The sequence below is a fragment of the Haemaphysalis longicornis genome, unplaced genomic scaffold, assembly GCF_048455015.1.
Source record: "Haemaphysalis longicornis isolate Haplotype H1 unplaced genomic scaffold, Haemaphysalis longicornis Haplotype H1 scaffold_1, whole genome shotgun sequence".
In the NCBI taxonomy this organism is placed as follows: Eukaryota; Metazoa; Arthropoda; class Arachnida; order Ixodida; family Ixodidae; genus Haemaphysalis; species Haemaphysalis longicornis.
Window position 1 is genome coordinate 202,430,820 of NW_027526203.1, and position 15,946 is coordinate 202,446,765.

Below are 15,946 nucleotides of genomic sequence, written 5' to 3' on the forward strand. Positions count from 1 at the left end.
TGTTTTATCCCGCCCCAAAAGACGTTTATAGAAACGTGACGTGACCCCGCTTTTGTGCACGGTGGGCTTCTGCCACGAGGCCTCTGCGCCCGCTTGAACGGGCTGCGCGCCGCTGTCCTTACGGTGTCACAACGAAGCCAGCCGGTTTTGTCATGACAACAAATCATGACAACGACAATCATGACAACGAATCCAGACGGTTTGGTACTCCCGTACTTGCGCAAAAAGCGAGAGACAGCATTTAGTAGACATCTCTCAGCACCATAAGGAATGACCGACGGCCTGACGATGGGCACGCGACCGAATCAAAACACTACAATGGGTGATTTACACGCTGTTTAATCGGGCTGTTTTGGTTGGATCTACGGGGTTCTTCTTGGGCCACGACGGCCACCGAAGCAAGCAACGGTCCAGTTATAAGAAAATACCTCAGACAATAGCTCAGTCCTACCATGCGGCATGCAGCAACATCGTCGGCAGGACCAATGACGATGGCTGCAGGCGTGCAAGGAGCCACGTGCCCGTCCGTGTTCACTCCAATCGTAGGTGCCAACGGGAGCATGCAACATTGTCAGGTTCCTCAAGAGCACCCGCCGATTCTCCGCCTTCGCACCACCACCCGCCCAGCCGCAACGGAAAGAGCGCCCACGTCGCCGCTTCACTCGGACGGCTGCCTCTGCCGTCCCCCGGACCACAGGTTCAGTCTATCACGCACCTCCTGATCACGCGCCGCTTTCCAGACCATCAGCTCCATGCAGGCCTTAGCATCCTCGACGCTGTCGTGGCCCAGAGGTCCATTCGGCACAACGTGGTTCAGGTACTCGCCGACCAGCGACCGCAGCGAGCGCCGATAGGGCAGCCCGCAGTGATGAGGGAACACCACGGCCGTGTCCACCACCCGGTCGTGGACCATCCTGAGCACACGCAGATCGTTCTCCAGCCCGTGGCCAACTAACACCGTCGAGGCGTGAATTAGTCGCAGCAGCGCCCCCTGCACGTCTTGGAGCGTGGTGTGCACGTTGCGTAGGTGCGCTGCGGTAATGCCGCTGAAAGCCGTGTTGTAGTCGAGCACTGGGCTTCCGGGCTTCACGTATGAGTCGTACACGGTTGTACCGTTGCAGTCCACCACGCTCACCCTTGCCACCTCGAAGCCTCGGATGGTGAAGCACATTTCGCAGTCCAATGCGAACACTTCCCGGGCGCCGCCATGCCGCCGACGTGAGCAAACGAAGGCCAACGCCGCCGTGTCCCACTTGTCTCGAGCCCCGAGTGGGCACACGTGGTAGTAGGAACTGTTGCATCCGGGGTGGTCGGCCGGCGCCCCACAGCAGCTGAAACCGATGGCGCTGCACCGTCCGGTGTGGAAGAAGCAGGCGCTATTGGCATAGTACTCGCCGCTGTGCGTGATCACGAAGGACGCACGACAGCGGCTGCACGTCTTGTGGCTTGAGTACGCCTCTTCGCCACCCTGCATAAATAGGACGCGGCCGGCCTTGTCAGGGCATAGCCGGGGATAGCCACAGCATTCCCGTTGCTGAGGGCTGAGCACGTAGCGCAGTAGCCGGTCGTAGAGGTCAGGGGTGCGAAGCGGGAGGGGCGAGGTGTCTGCGAGTTGGCCCGCACTGCGCCGTGTAGCCGAGCAGATGGCGTCTGTCGAAGGCTTCTGCAACTCATCCTCGGCGCTGGAAGCATACTGGAGAAACAGACCATCACCCGGAGCCACAAGGTACTTTTTGTTGCGATGAGCGTCCACGTCCCTAGCAGGGGCCCTGTATCCTTGCAGGGTGGCGGATTCCCGTGAGGACGGGTGCTGGCCCTTCATGTACCGGTCCTCGTGCCGGTCTTCAGGTGCCGTTTCTTCTTCCTTGCCTGTCTCCGACGGTGTCTGCTTGGCATCGCCTTCCTTTTTGCGAGGCACGAAGAAGAGTAAGAGGATCAGAGCACCGAGGAGAGAAGAAAGAATTACCACTGACAAACTACCAGCCAAGACCCCGAATTCGTCAGCCATGCTGCTGTTCCTATGAGAAACCAGCAACGTTGCTCTTCTTAACCGGTACAGAACTGCCAGTTGATGGTGATGATACGCTCCTGCGGTTGTATGCCTTTGCAACACGAGGGTGAAAAATTTCTAGCCTAGCCTTCGTGCAAGCACCTAGCACGTCTAGTGTTTCGCTTTCAACACTAGCTACATCATTTGACAACTGCTTAAAAAACTCTCCGTTCGCCTTCTGTTGGATTTTTTTATTATTCAGAATTGTTTCCACGGGTGCTATCCGTGAGGGGGCAGAGATATAGGCGGAATGCCTGCAAAGCCTCTGCCCCCCTACAGTTCAGCCTAGAAGGTAATGCAGAAAATGTATCCTCAAGCACGCAACAAAAGACACGCGATACACAGTGCTTAGAATAGAACATTCAAACATTTAACATAAGGTTGAATAGAACTCAAACGATACAAAAACAAAACAAAAACAAAAACAAAAACAACAACAACACTCGGAATGATTCCATGTCATGCACAAACACAAAGAGTACATTCCAATTACGTAACAAAAGGCACGCGTTACATAGCATTTAAAATAAAATAAAACAACTCGATGCATACATTTAAAATTTGCAAAACATGTCACACAATGCGCAAATTTGTTTAAATACACAAGGCACATTTCAAGCAAATTAATGTTCACAGTTCTATGCCGGTGAATACGCAACACCATTTTCAATCATAAACCTTCTGCATGCACATTTGAAACTTCGAAAAGACCGATTAAAATCAATACATATATCACTCCTGTTCAACATGCTAAGGGTTTGGAAGTGCAACGTCTGCCTACCGTATTTTGATCGGGTTGCAGGCAGCCTGTGCTTAGGACGTGTTATATTGTACATCCGGTGGTTTGTTATAAATTCCAGATTTTTGGATCCACTGCAAAAGTTTAAAGTAGTATATTAGAGGCGGAGCGTCTTATGCTCGGGGGTATGTCCCGCGGCGTCGGCGGTGGTCCGGCGTCCGCACACCACCGTTTCTTGGCCAATCCCCCACGTCTTATACTCGGGGGTATGTCCCGCGGCGTCGGCGTTGGTCCGGCGTCCGCACACCACCGTTTCTTGGCCAATCCCCCACGTGGGTACGTGCTATAGAAGAGGAACAACAACAACAACAACTACGGTTGTGCGTGCGCTTGACTCCGTGATTCTTCAGATGAAGTAGGATGGAAGCAACAGCCCCGTCAGTGAGTGTGCTGACGCAATTAAGTGAGAGCATCAGCGCAAACACTAACACCAATTACACCCAACTTCAATCCACGGAACGTATATCGATCTTGTCTTTACCAACTGCAACGGCGACGACTACATACAACCGCTGCTACGAGATCCACTGACTGTGCACTTCAGCGGCCACAAGGCCATCATACTCAACGTAAGAAGACGTGCAAACCTAAATAAAGACCTTTAGATACCACTTCAATCTCGTCTCCCTCGCGTATATACGCATACAATAAGGAAAATTACACCCATCTCCCCGAAGGAAACCATGAGTAGTATATATGAGCATTACGGGGTTCACTACATTTCCACCCAATTTGGGTAACAAACATAATGGCAACGCAAACGGAACCCCCATGACGCTCCGCATCCTACTCATGGTTCCCTTCGGCGAGATGGGTGTAATTTGTTTTGGTCCGCCTTTAGCATATTATATTTATTGAAGAGAGGTTGCGTTCGTAGTTCGAGTTTATCCCCCCGATAGCTCTCGAACATGCGCAATATTTTTTTTCTGCAAAATAATTAGTCGATCATAGTTGAAGCTGTTGTAGTACCCATCGCTCATCGTTGAGGAACAGTCTTTGGTTAGAATTTTAGCAGCCTGGGTTCAAGAATCAGCGATCTTGAATCTTTTTTAACTAAAGTTATACCTAGGTATAAATGTTTAAAACTGACTTTACACAATTTTTTTAGTAAATAACGATGATTCGAGTTTTTTCAGGGCGCTTTGAGGTTCAGCACGCATAGTATACTGTCGAAATCAATTGTAGCTTTGTACCATGCAGGAAGTGGCGGTTCTGTGCAGCTGGTAAAATGGAATATCCCTGAATCATGCTTGGTTTATTTTTGTTAAGGTGAGAACACCTCCCCTCCCGTTCATTGATGTGTAGGTTGTTGGGAAATCCCTCTCAAACGCCAGGAAAAAGGAGATGGAAATAAGATGGCGACGACCAGTGAAAGAAAAGAGTGACAGTTGAGAAGGAAGGAAAAAATCGCGCGAATCTGCTAATAATGACAGAATGACGTGGAGTTCCATGGATGATGATGAAGCGCTCTTATAGAAGGAAGGCCGCCTGCCTGCTAGAAAAACGACGGACGGGCAGGTGGCCCTCCTTCTACCAGGGAGAAGAAAAGTGAGAGGAAAGGCCGAGAGGTTATCCAGGCTTAGAGCGCGGATTGCTACTCGGCACTGTGGAACTGGTGTTTAGGGGATGAAAGAGAGGGCAGGCGAAGATGGGATAGGAGTGGGGTCGCGCACACACGTTAGTCCCTTTGTGGGCACTATAGTCTTTCATCCAAGTGTGTGTCCTTCATAAAATGCACAAGGGCTTTTGCCGCCTTCTGCGAAGTTGATTGTAGGAGTCAAATGTCCTAGAATAGTCTCTACTTCGAATGGTTGGTTGTACAATCGGCTGAGCTCGGCGGCCAAAACGCGTCTTTCCGATGAATACTGGGGGCAACAACAAAGCACATGTTCGATTGTCTCTTCAATCTCGCAGCCGTCGCAGTGGGCACTACTGGCCATCCCGATGAGGGAGGAGCAGGCTTTCGTGAAGGCCACGCCCAACCACCCCCTACAAAGTAAAGTAGACTGTGATCGAGGCCGCCTACATGGAAGACGACGCTGAAGTAGAGGGTCCTGGTTGTGGTGGTGCGGATGCAAAAAGTCCGGTGTATTCCACTGAGTAATGTAGGTCGTGCGTGCGAACTGACGAAGCAGCCTAGCGGCATCAGTCATTGAAAGCGGAAGGAAGATGGTCCTTTCAAAGTAATGGCCTGTCCGGGCAGCGGCATCAGCCAAAATATTGCCAGTTATTCCATAGTGGCTTGGCAGCCACTAAATAAAGTATTATGCTCCGTATGATGGCCTGGTGAAATAATTCTCGATTTTCTGTCACAAGTTGGTGGAAAGGACCGCAGCGCAAGGCTGCTCGGAAACTTTGCAGGCCGCCTTTGGAGTCGGTAAAAATGGACCATTTTTTGGTTGGAGCTGCCATATTCTATAGAAGAGCTTCACGGAAAGCTGCAAGTTCAGTAGCCGTCGAGCTCGTGGCATGGGCAACACGGAATCGAATTTCGGTTGATTCTGATGCTATAACCACCGCACCTGCAGAGCTCGAGGGCATCACACAACCATATGTGTATATATGCTTCTGGCCATTGTGTTGTTCGTGCAGTAACTGCATGGAAAACTGCCTGAGAGCCAGTGATGACAAGTCAGCCTTCTTGCCAATGCCCCGAACATGGAGACGAATATCCGGTGTTGCCAGGCACTACAACGGGGAGAACGGTGTGACCGCAGGCGTGTAACTTGACGGTATCTCAGCCCTGTGCGCTGCGACAATGGCTGCAAAGGAAGAGCGTGGTTGACTCCGAGGAAGCTGCTCAAGGTGGTGACATGGTAGCCGCGTGGGAAGCCTGATGTGTATGCGTAGCGTCTCAGTGGGCACATAAGTTGCTGTAGGATAGTCTTGGGCAATGTATATTGTTCCCACTGTTGACGCACATCGGGGTAAACCAAGACACGTGCGGAGAGCCTGCGCTTGGATTCTCTGGATCGCCCGAAGTTTAGTGGAGCATGTACCGAATATCACTGGCAAGCTGTAGCACAAGAGAGAGAGAGAGAGAGAAATTTTATTGAAATGAAAAAAAAAACACAGAAAGGTCGGCCTGACGGTAGTATATCTGATCAGCTATTCTGTGTGTGGGAAGGGAAAGTGGAGGAAAGAGTGCTGTAGCATAAAACTCCAGGAAAAGTGCCTGGTACAGCTGCAGCATTCCTCTGACCGATGTGCCACACATCTTTCCAGCGAGAAATTTGAAAATGTGGGTGATGGCGGTGAGTTTCTTCTTTAAGAAAGACACATGTTCGCTCCATGACATGTCCCTGTCGATGACCACGCCAAGAAATTTGTGATTTCTGGAGTAAGGTATTGACTTTCCATTCATGGTTATGGGATATCGGGACATACTTTTGTGGGTAAATGCAACCACCGCGCACTTGATACCAGAAATTCTGAGTCCTTGATGTAGGAAGTATGCCCTCTTCACATTAGCCGCTTTTTGCAGCCGTGCTCGCAGCTGAGGTCGACTAACATCCGAAGCCCAGAGGCAGATGCCATCGGCGCAAATGGACACACAGACAGTCTTAAGTAGAGCGTGGACAAGCCCGATTATCGCTATGTTGAAGAGGGTTGTGCTTAGCACCCCACCTTGAGGAACACCACGTTGAATGATGGGCTGCGATGTTGGGCCCTCTTCTCTCATTACAAAAAAAATGATCTTCCGGACCAGAAGCTGCGTATTCATTTGTAAGTTCGGCCACAGAGTCCAAAGTGCTGAAGGGCGTTTTGTACAGCCTCGTGAAGCACATTATCATAGGCCCCCTTGACGTCAAGAAAGAGGGCTGCTGAGAGCCGTTTGCGGCTTTTTTTCGGGCTGTACAAACGTGACTACATCTACCACACAGTCAATAGAAGAACGCCCTCGTCGAAAACCGACCATAGCCTCAAGATATGCACCACTGCAGCCGCGTGAGGATCATTCTTTCCATGACCTTGCCAAGGTAGCTTGCCAGGGAAATAGATGATGATTGTAGGGTATAACACGCCGACGCAACGCAGGCGATGAGGCGCGCCGTAGTGGAGGGCTCCGGATTAATTTCGACCACCTGGAAATCTTTAACGTGCGCCGAAATCTCGTACACACGGGTGCCAGGGAAATAGTATTTCTGCGTGAGAGTTGCTGCAACGATCGATAACGTTGGATCTGTGAGGAACAGCCAAGCTCCTTCTTTCCGTGGTGAACGTATGAACGTTCTATTTTCAATTGAAGAATTAGAGGCAGCCCTGGCATCCTGCAGGCGCCGTTCTCCACCGGGTCCTTATGGAGTAATGTACTCTACCTTACGCCACCTTGGCCCTGGAGCTCGACAAGCGCTTCTGGACCTATTTAACCAGACATGGACAGATGGTGTCGTACCCCCACAGTGAAAAACAAGCCGTCTCGTTCGTTTGCTAAAGCCTGGCAAAACTCCTTCTACCAGAGTCCTTCAGTGTTTTTATGGGCACGAAACTTCTGCGTAACGCTATGGGAGAGCTTCATATGTGAACCAAAGCCCGCGCGGCAGGCGGCTTGTGCAGTTTTGTGCAGGCGGCTTGGGAGGCTGCGGCCGCATTGGCAGTGCGCTGGGTCGCGATCTTGCTGTGGTGTTTGTTGTCCGACATACCTCTGTTCACTCATCGTGAAATGCAAACCATGTAAGCTACGATGGCTCAGACGCGATGCGCCCTTTGTTCCCGTACTGGCTATCGAGGTACATAGATAAAAGCTTCGCTGTTCTGCTTTCCTTGCGACTGTAAACAGCGCAACAAGTGGAAGCGAGACGGACGCATTCAGTTTCGATACGGAGCACGTGCGTGTGTGTGAGATACATTTCGACTCAACGGATGTTATTCGAGTGAGATGGGTCATTATAAACGGCCAATCTCTGTCTCTCCAGCGCGAGAAGCCCAAGCTCCGCGTGGGCGGCATCCACCGGATATTCGAAATCCTGCCGGCGAAGACACAGCCGCTTTCATAAAGAGTAAGGAAGAGTAAACCTGCCTGCACAACGAAGTTGCTTGTTGTCGCCTAACAACGAAAAAATGGGAGGTACTATACGTATCATGTCTCCTACGATATTTGTATGATGTGTCTCATTTCCCTACATCCAATCAGCTATTTCCACAAACTTGTGTAAGCAAACACTTGTATGGGACAGCCGTGGTGAGCTTGTGTAGTGTCTGCTGCATGCGCTCGGCATGGGCCTGCTACGGTCAGCCAGCGGTCAAAGCTTCCTGTTATCTGTGTTCCGCACCCAAAGTCTGTTGTGGCCCCATTTTGATAATCTTATCAGTCATTTCGAGTTCCCTATAGCCGGGCATGTATAGCTGTGCCTGCATGTTTTAATGCGTAGCAACTTTGTCGAGTACCTCCACATGAAGGGCCGTATAACGTCGTTCATTTCCACAAAAATGCAGAATTGGCGAAAGTAACACGTTAATCGTTATAACAGCATAAATGGTAATGAAATTGACCGGACAGAATTTTGAAAAAGCGAAAAATAACGAGAGAACAAATAAATGTTTTGCAAAAAAGGTCTGAGAAAATAAGATATACGCATCTCATAGATCTCCCCGAAAACCGAAGAACAAACTAAAAAATCCGCTAAATAGCGTTCAAGATGCGAATAAATATATTGAAGATGGGGAACCGTGTAACGTCCTGCATTTCCACAAAAATGCTGATTTCCCGAACGTAGCACCTGTAATCGGTATAGCAGCGTAAATAAAAATATTTGGTTGGAGGAGGAGGAGGAACCTTTATTATCAGAGGGGGCATGAATGCCCTGTTGGGGAAGGAGAGGGACACGAAGGAAGGAAGGGAATAATCGAAAAAAGAACACTGTTCAGGGTTCAATTACTTGAAAGGGTGGATGGCATTTTAAAGTCCGTAAACATATAGTTCGCCAGTTTCGCAAAAAAAAAAAAAAATTTAGAAAAACGAAATATGAGGGAAAACTGAAAAAGTAAAATCTTCACAAAACTGATTTGACCAAATCAAAAATATGAATGTCGTGCAGGTGAAGCACAAAGCAAACGAATCACGGGTGCGTAAAATATTTTTATGCAGCTGCCTCCACAAATAGAGTATGTGCGGCCGAATTTTATTTTATAATGACTTTCTTGAAAGGCCACTTCCACATTGCTCGCTGGGCACATGGCGGAAATCTCCTTAAATATCCAACCCATGCTCCGTTTACTTTTTGCTTCGCCTGTACATCTCCCCCCCAAAACCGAGGACTATACAAAAAAATTCAGCAAAAGAACGTTCGAAACACATAAAAATAACGTAAACGGACCAGCTCTGCAGTACGCATTCCACCTTCAAAAACAAAAAACAAAAAAGTTAATTAGCAAAGTAGAGGCACTTGATCCCTGTAATAGCATAAATTTACATCAGTGGCGAAAAGAAACAAAAGAAAACTTAAAAAAAAATATGCAACGTTTTTTTTTGCTTCTGATAGCCATATTTGGCTGTCACGAAGTCACACTCTAAACGAGCGCCATAAGAATGCTATGCATAAAGACAATTCTCTGAATTTGTGCAGAGTTTTTGTGAAATAGGACCTTTGGGTGAGTGGGTGGCTGGCGGGCGCTCTGCGTTTGAGTTCTGTTAGACACCGTACCTATGTTCTCAGGCTAGCAGACACCCAAGGCTGCATTATTATCCCCCCCCCCTACCCCCCCTCCCATCCGCCCTTTCCGCACTTTCAGTATGCCGCTTCCATTTTTTATTCTTTTCTTCGGCTGTCCGTGGTCACCATCCAAATGTATAGTTATATTATTATTATATTATTGCCTCGCTATAAAATCGTCCAGGCGCAGCGCTAAACCAGCGTGCTAAGAGGCCGGGTTTGTATTCACTGGGGGTATTTCGACATGGTAAAAAGCGCACTAGACGGGGACACGGGACGAGCATTGCCACTCGTCCCGTGTCACTGTCTTTTTCTTGTGTCCCCGTCTAGTGCGCTTTTTACCATGTCGAAGTCGTATCGCCAACTAGCCCAAATTTCTGCGTTGGACACTGTGGGTATTCACGTTGTATTCACGAGGCACTCGGCCGCGTGGCGGCGCTGCCTGCGCGGCGAATTTCAGGGACCTTAGGCGGCGCCACCTCCATTTGTGCGTTGGGTGACGGCGCACGGGCAACACAGAGAATAAAGAATAACGTGGTTTGTGGGGGGGTGTAAGCGAGCTTGTATACCCTCGTGTCCTTTGTTGTTGTGGCTTCGTGGGTTTTCTAGCGCCTTGGATTAATTAGTTAGCAGTTTCCGCGTCGAAATGGTGAACTGTGCCGTTTACGGCTGCGGCAACCTGACGCGCAACGCACCGGACGACAGAATTTCAAGCGCCTTTGGTTTTTTGCCGTGTTAAAGCCAAGACTGGGGCAGTTTCTCAGAAACTGCAGACGTTTTGTCCAGAAAAATAGGGCTCTAGCTGCAACGAATTCGCCGGGAAGACATAGATGGTGAAGCGACTCATTACCAAGTCTGTGGAGCGTACTTCGTAAGAGGTGGGGATGATGCGGAATCAAAGCTTTAATCTCGCGCTTCGCCCTATATAGTACTTGAAATCTTCCCTAATCTTCCCTGTTTAGGTCGTCCAGCGTACTTTATGGAGGAGACGATCCCCGGTTGGGCGCCCAGCCTCAACGTGGGCTACAAGTCGACCATGATCGACAAAAAACACGCAGGGTACAGGTAAGAAAAAGCTTTGTTTTCTACCGCTGTAACAGTAACGATTTAATGATACCTGAACAGCTGGGATATTGTCTGTCCAGATACAAGCGTTGCCAGAACTGGGCTCGCAGGAGGTCCGAGGCAAGAGTTTCACGTCGACCTGACGTACTGGGTCCCCAAGACATGAACGTGATGCTAGTCCCCAATGGAAGTTCTCTAGGTATGACCGTAGCCTAGTGACCAGCTTAAATCAATCCCTTCACTATCTTTTTTTAGGCACTAACGAGCCGTTGTGAGAGGAGAAGGAGGAGACAGAGATACGAAAGTGCGTTTCCTGATCACCTGGAGTATAGTAGGGAAGTTCTCAGGTTGCTACATTTCCAACAGTGGTGAGCTCAAGCTCTAAGTTCTTCAGCTTCGGCTTTTTTTAGCTGGTGAGCAGTCTTCTTGCAAAACGAGCCAGCAGCCCACCATGCAGGTATGTTACCTGTTGTTCACGTTGACTACTATATTTCAGTAGTGGAACAGTATCGAGTTAATATTGCAGCATGCCTTTTCGTTTACGATTTAGCTGCTAGCGGGACGTGCTGTGTGGGATCACTGCCAACACAATCTTGGGCCAACACGAGTAACCTAGAAGTGCTTACCAATTATTACATCTTGCTGTGTAGAACCACATAGCGTGATAAAAACTCGCGCCAATCCACCCCGTGAATGTGGTTGGAAAGCAAGCTGTAAACGGCACCCATAACGATTACTCATGCGACGTCACTTAAATTCACTCACATCGCTCTACAAATAGTAAAACCAGAGAGAAGTGAAATGCACTTAACCACACCATTTATTACTTCAAAGAGATATTCTTGGTAAGGTTAAATCAATACATGATGCATGAACGGTGTTTGGTTGAGTTGTATTGGTGTAGCACAAGAGTGAAAACTTTTATTTATAAAACCAAAGTAAGCTCTCCCCCGGTGTTAGACGATCTGACTTCTCCGTCTCTGCGCCGCGGACGGAGGCGACGAGACTTGCGGCTGAGAAGGAGGAGGAAGAAATACTTCTGTTCAGATTTCTGAACGGCCCAGAGTGCAGCCTTGGGGAGTGATTCCTTCTTCTGTAGGGCCCATATGCATTCCGCGCGGCCTGTGTTCTGTCCACCCGCTGCAGCCGGGTAGGTAGAGAGGGCCTGGACAGCAGCATCTCCCATTGCTCTTGTTGGGTAGTTGACGGATAGAGAGGAGGGTGCTCAGTGCTAAAGTCGCACACCCCGATTACGGGGCGGAGTATTCCTACTTATGAGAAAAATTTACATTCAGCGTCGTAGCGATTCGGATGCATTACGTGAAGACGCGTAGGCTGTGGGAATGAGCCCGGATTGTATGAGCCGTAGGGTAGTTTGTTGTTCTCGGGAAAGGTCAGGGTAAGGCGAAGGTACGGTCTGTCTCAGAAGGCGATAATGCTGGATTATCTCCCTGGACGTGACAAGCGGGTGACTGTCCTCGTGCAGCTCCATAGCACGGGAGGTGAAAGCGCTGGCTTATTGGGTGGGCGTATTTGTTGCCCTCCATTGAAGCGTGAGGCGGTGTCCAGATGAGCTGAATGGAACCGTTTCGGGAGTGGTTTTTTAGCACGCACAGTGCGGGTCAGAACACCCAACCCGACTGGTAATTCCAGTAGGCTTGCTGGGAATCGGTGACTACCCTCCGAACCCCTGGTTGAGTGAGAGCCAAGGTGATGGCTGCCTCTTGTGCTGCCGTCATTTGTTGGGTCCTAAGGGAGGTACACGCAAGGAGGTTGGTTCTAAAGGTAGCCACGATGATGGCCTGTTGCTGCCCTCGATGTTTGGAGAAGTCTGTGTAGATAACTGCATGAACCACGAGGGTAGTGTTTAGCGCTTGAGCCCATGCTTTTCGTTGACCCTCGTCATGTGAGGGGTTCATATTTCTAAGCAAAGGGAGCATCTTTAGTTTTAGTCGCCAAGAGTCTGGAAGTCCGTCAAGCGGAGTGACATTCTGGTCTGCCCAGCCAATCTGGCGAAGCATGGGGTTACCCATCGCAGTTCTGAGTCGGACCTTCTGGTTAGAAAGATGGCCTTCTATCAGCTCTTCCACCGTGTTGTGGAGCCCCATGCTAAGCAGCCGCTGTGTGGACGCACTAATGATAAGACCAATGGCCTGCTCGACCGCCTTTCTAATCATTATATAAAGCATCTCTATGTCTTGCTTGTCGAGAAGAAGATAGGGGTTTGTCGTAAGCAACTCTCGAGAGGAGAAAAGCTTCAATTAATCGAAAGGTACCGGATTCTGTTAGGCCTCGCTTCTTGGTTGCAACTCGCCTGATCATGTGTATGATTAGATTAATGCTATTTTTGAGGCGCTGCAAGGAGACGTCACTCTTGGTGTTGGCCTGGAAATGTAGGCCCAGGATCTTGATGCTGGGGTTTGGAGTGATGGCCTGGTCATCAAGGAGTATTTGAATGTATTCCTTGATTTGGCGTGAGGGCGGACGACAAGGAGCTGTGATTTTTTACGTGAACACTAGAGGCCACAGGCTTTAGCACATTGGCGTACTAAAAGTGAGATTCCATGGATTGGTGTGAGCTTCCCTTAATTTTTGTAACTCTTAGCATATGAGCAAGGTGCGCACAGGGCCGCTAGACGGGCGTGAGTGGTCGTGTGACGCTTTCACGTGGCATTCAGCGAGAAGGCAGGGGGTAAACCCGTAGATGTGCTTGGTCAGTACACCATTTGTCTTCCCGTGTCCGCGTGGGCTTGTAGGTAAATCGGTAAGACAACGGGCTCTTGCTTGTTAGTCTATTAGGTCGAGGTTCGGTTCCCGGCGGTGCCAGTAAATTCTTTTATTTGTTGGCTGGAGTTTTCGGGTGACACCAACGGTCGCGAAAGAACCCTTGGGGGGTAGAGGTAGAAAGCTTTGCTTTAATACGTTTTTACAGCAAAGCTTTCTACCTCTACCCCCCAAGGGTTCTTTCGCGACCGTTGGTGTCACCAGAAAACTCCAGCGAACAAATAAAAGAATTTACCGGCAGCGCCGGGAATCGAACCTGGAACTAATAGACTAACAAAGCGAGAGCCCGTTGTCTTACCGATTTAGCTACGAGCCCACGCCGACACGGGAAGACAAATGGTGTACTGACCAAGCACATCTACGGGTTTACTTCCTGCCTTCTCGCTGAATGCCACGTGAAAGCGTCACACGACCACTCACGCCCGTATAGCGGCCCTGTGCGCACCTTGCTCATGTGCTAAGAGTTACAAAAATTAAAGGAAGCTCACACCAATTCATGGAATCTCACTTTTAGTACGCCAATGGGCTAAAGCCTGTGGCCTCCAGTGTTCACGTAAAAAAATCACAGCTCCTTGTCGTCCGCCCTCACGCCAAATCAAGGAATACATTCAAATACTCCTTGATGACAAGGCCATCACTCCAAACCCCAGCATCAAGATCCTGGGCCTACATTTCCAGGCCAACACCAAGAGTGACGTCTCCTTGCAGCGCCTCAAAAACAGCATTAATCTAATCATACACATGATCAGGCGAGTTGCCACCAAGAAGCAAGGCCTAAAATAATCCGGTACCATTCAATTATTTGAAGCTTTTGTCCTCTCGAGAGTTACTTACGACAAACCCCTATCTTCTTCTCGACGAGGAAGACATAGAGATGCTTTATATAATGATTAGAAAGGCGGTTGAGCAGGCCATTGGTCTTCTCATGAGTGCGTCCACACTGAGGCTGCTTAGCACGGGCTCCACAACACGGTGGAAGAGCTGATAGAAGGCCATCTTTCTAACCAGAAGGTCCGACTCAGAACTGCAGTGGGTAACCGCATGCTTCACCAGATTGGCTGGGCAGCCCAGAATGTCACTCCGCTTGACGTACTCCCAGACTATTGGCGACTAAATCTAAAGATGCTCCCTTTGCTTAGAAAAATGAACCCCTCACATGATGAGGGACAACGAAAAGCACGGGCTCAAGCGCTAAACACCACCCTCGGTGGGGCTCATGCAGTTATCTACACAGACTTCTCCAAACATCGACGGCATCAACACGCCATCATCGTGGCTATCTCCAGAACCAACCTCCTTGCGTGTACCTCGCTTAGGACCCAACAAATGACGGCAGCACAAGAGGCAGCCATCACCTTGGCTCTCACTCAACCAGGAGTTCGGAGGGTAGTCACCGATTCCCAGCAAGCCTACTGGAATTACCAGTCGGGTTGGGTGTCCTGACCTGCACTGTGCGTGCTAAAAAACCACTCCCCAAACGGTTCCATTCAGCTCATCTGGACACCGCTTCACGCTTCAATGGAGGGCAACAAATACGCCCACCCAACAAGCCTGCGCTTTTACCTCCCGTGCTATGGAGCTGCACGAGGACAGTCACCCGCTTGTCACGTCCAGGGAGATAATCCAGCATTATCGCCTTCTGAGACACCGTACCTTCGCCTTACCCTGACCTTTCCAGAGAACAACAAACTACCCTACGGCTCATACAATCCGGGCTCATTCCCACAGCCTACGCGTCTTCACGTAATGCATCCGAATCGCTACGACGCTGAATGTAAATTTTTCTCATAAGTAGGAATACTCCGCCCCGTAATCTGGGTGGGCGACTTTAGCCCTGAGCACCCTCCTCTCTTTCCGTCAACTACCCAACAAGAGCAATGGGAGATGCTGCTGTCCAGGCCCTCTCTACCTACCCAGCTTCAGCGGGTGGACAGAACAGAGGCCGCACGGACTGCATATGGGCCCCACAGAAGAAGGAATCACTCCCCAGGGCTGCACTCTGGACCGTTCAGAAATCTGAACAGAAGTATTTCTTCCTCCTCCTTCTCAGCCGCAAGTCTCGTCGGCTCCGTCCGCGGCGCAGAGACGGAGAAGTCAGATCGTCTAACACCGGGTTGGAGCTTACTTTGATTTTATAAAAAAAAGTTTCCACTCTTGTGCTACACCAATACAACTCAACCAAACACCGTTCATGCATCATGCATTGATTTAACCTTACCAAAAATATCTCTTTGAAGTAATAAATGGTGTGGGTAAGTGCATTTCACTTCTCTCTGGTTTTGCTATTTGTAGAGCGAAGTGAGTGATTTTAAGTGACGTCGCATGAGTAATCGTTATGGGTGCCGTTTACAGCTTTGCTTTCCAACCACATTCACGGGGTGGATTGGCGCGATTTTTTTTTTCAGCTGGCACTTCGCCTTTCTGGGAGCTATCAAACAATGAACTAGGAATGGCATGAACACAGTCTCAGAATGCCGGTTTATTAAACAGGAAGTCATTGTGGAAGCTTTGTAGTGCAGTGGAACGTGACATCAAGTTGACCATGCAGGGCTTGAAGGGAAAGAAAGAAGAGGCATCAGACCAGGCAGCTCGCAT

At 49.5% G+C, this 15,946-nt stretch overlaps 1 protein-coding gene across 1 annotated transcript in view; it reads right to left on the minus strand.

The window, feature by feature from the left end:
* Positions 1–658: 658 nt before the first annotated feature.
* The window catches only part of LOC144156461 (exonuclease GOR-like), a 38,950-nt gene continuing 23,662 nt past the window's right edge, over positions 659–15,946 (minus strand). The window contains exon 2 of the mRNA XM_077688377.1: positions 659–1,903. Coding sequence (XP_077544503.1) covers positions 659–1,903 — 1,245 coding nt within the window. The remainder of the gene's footprint in view (positions 1,904–15,946) is intronic.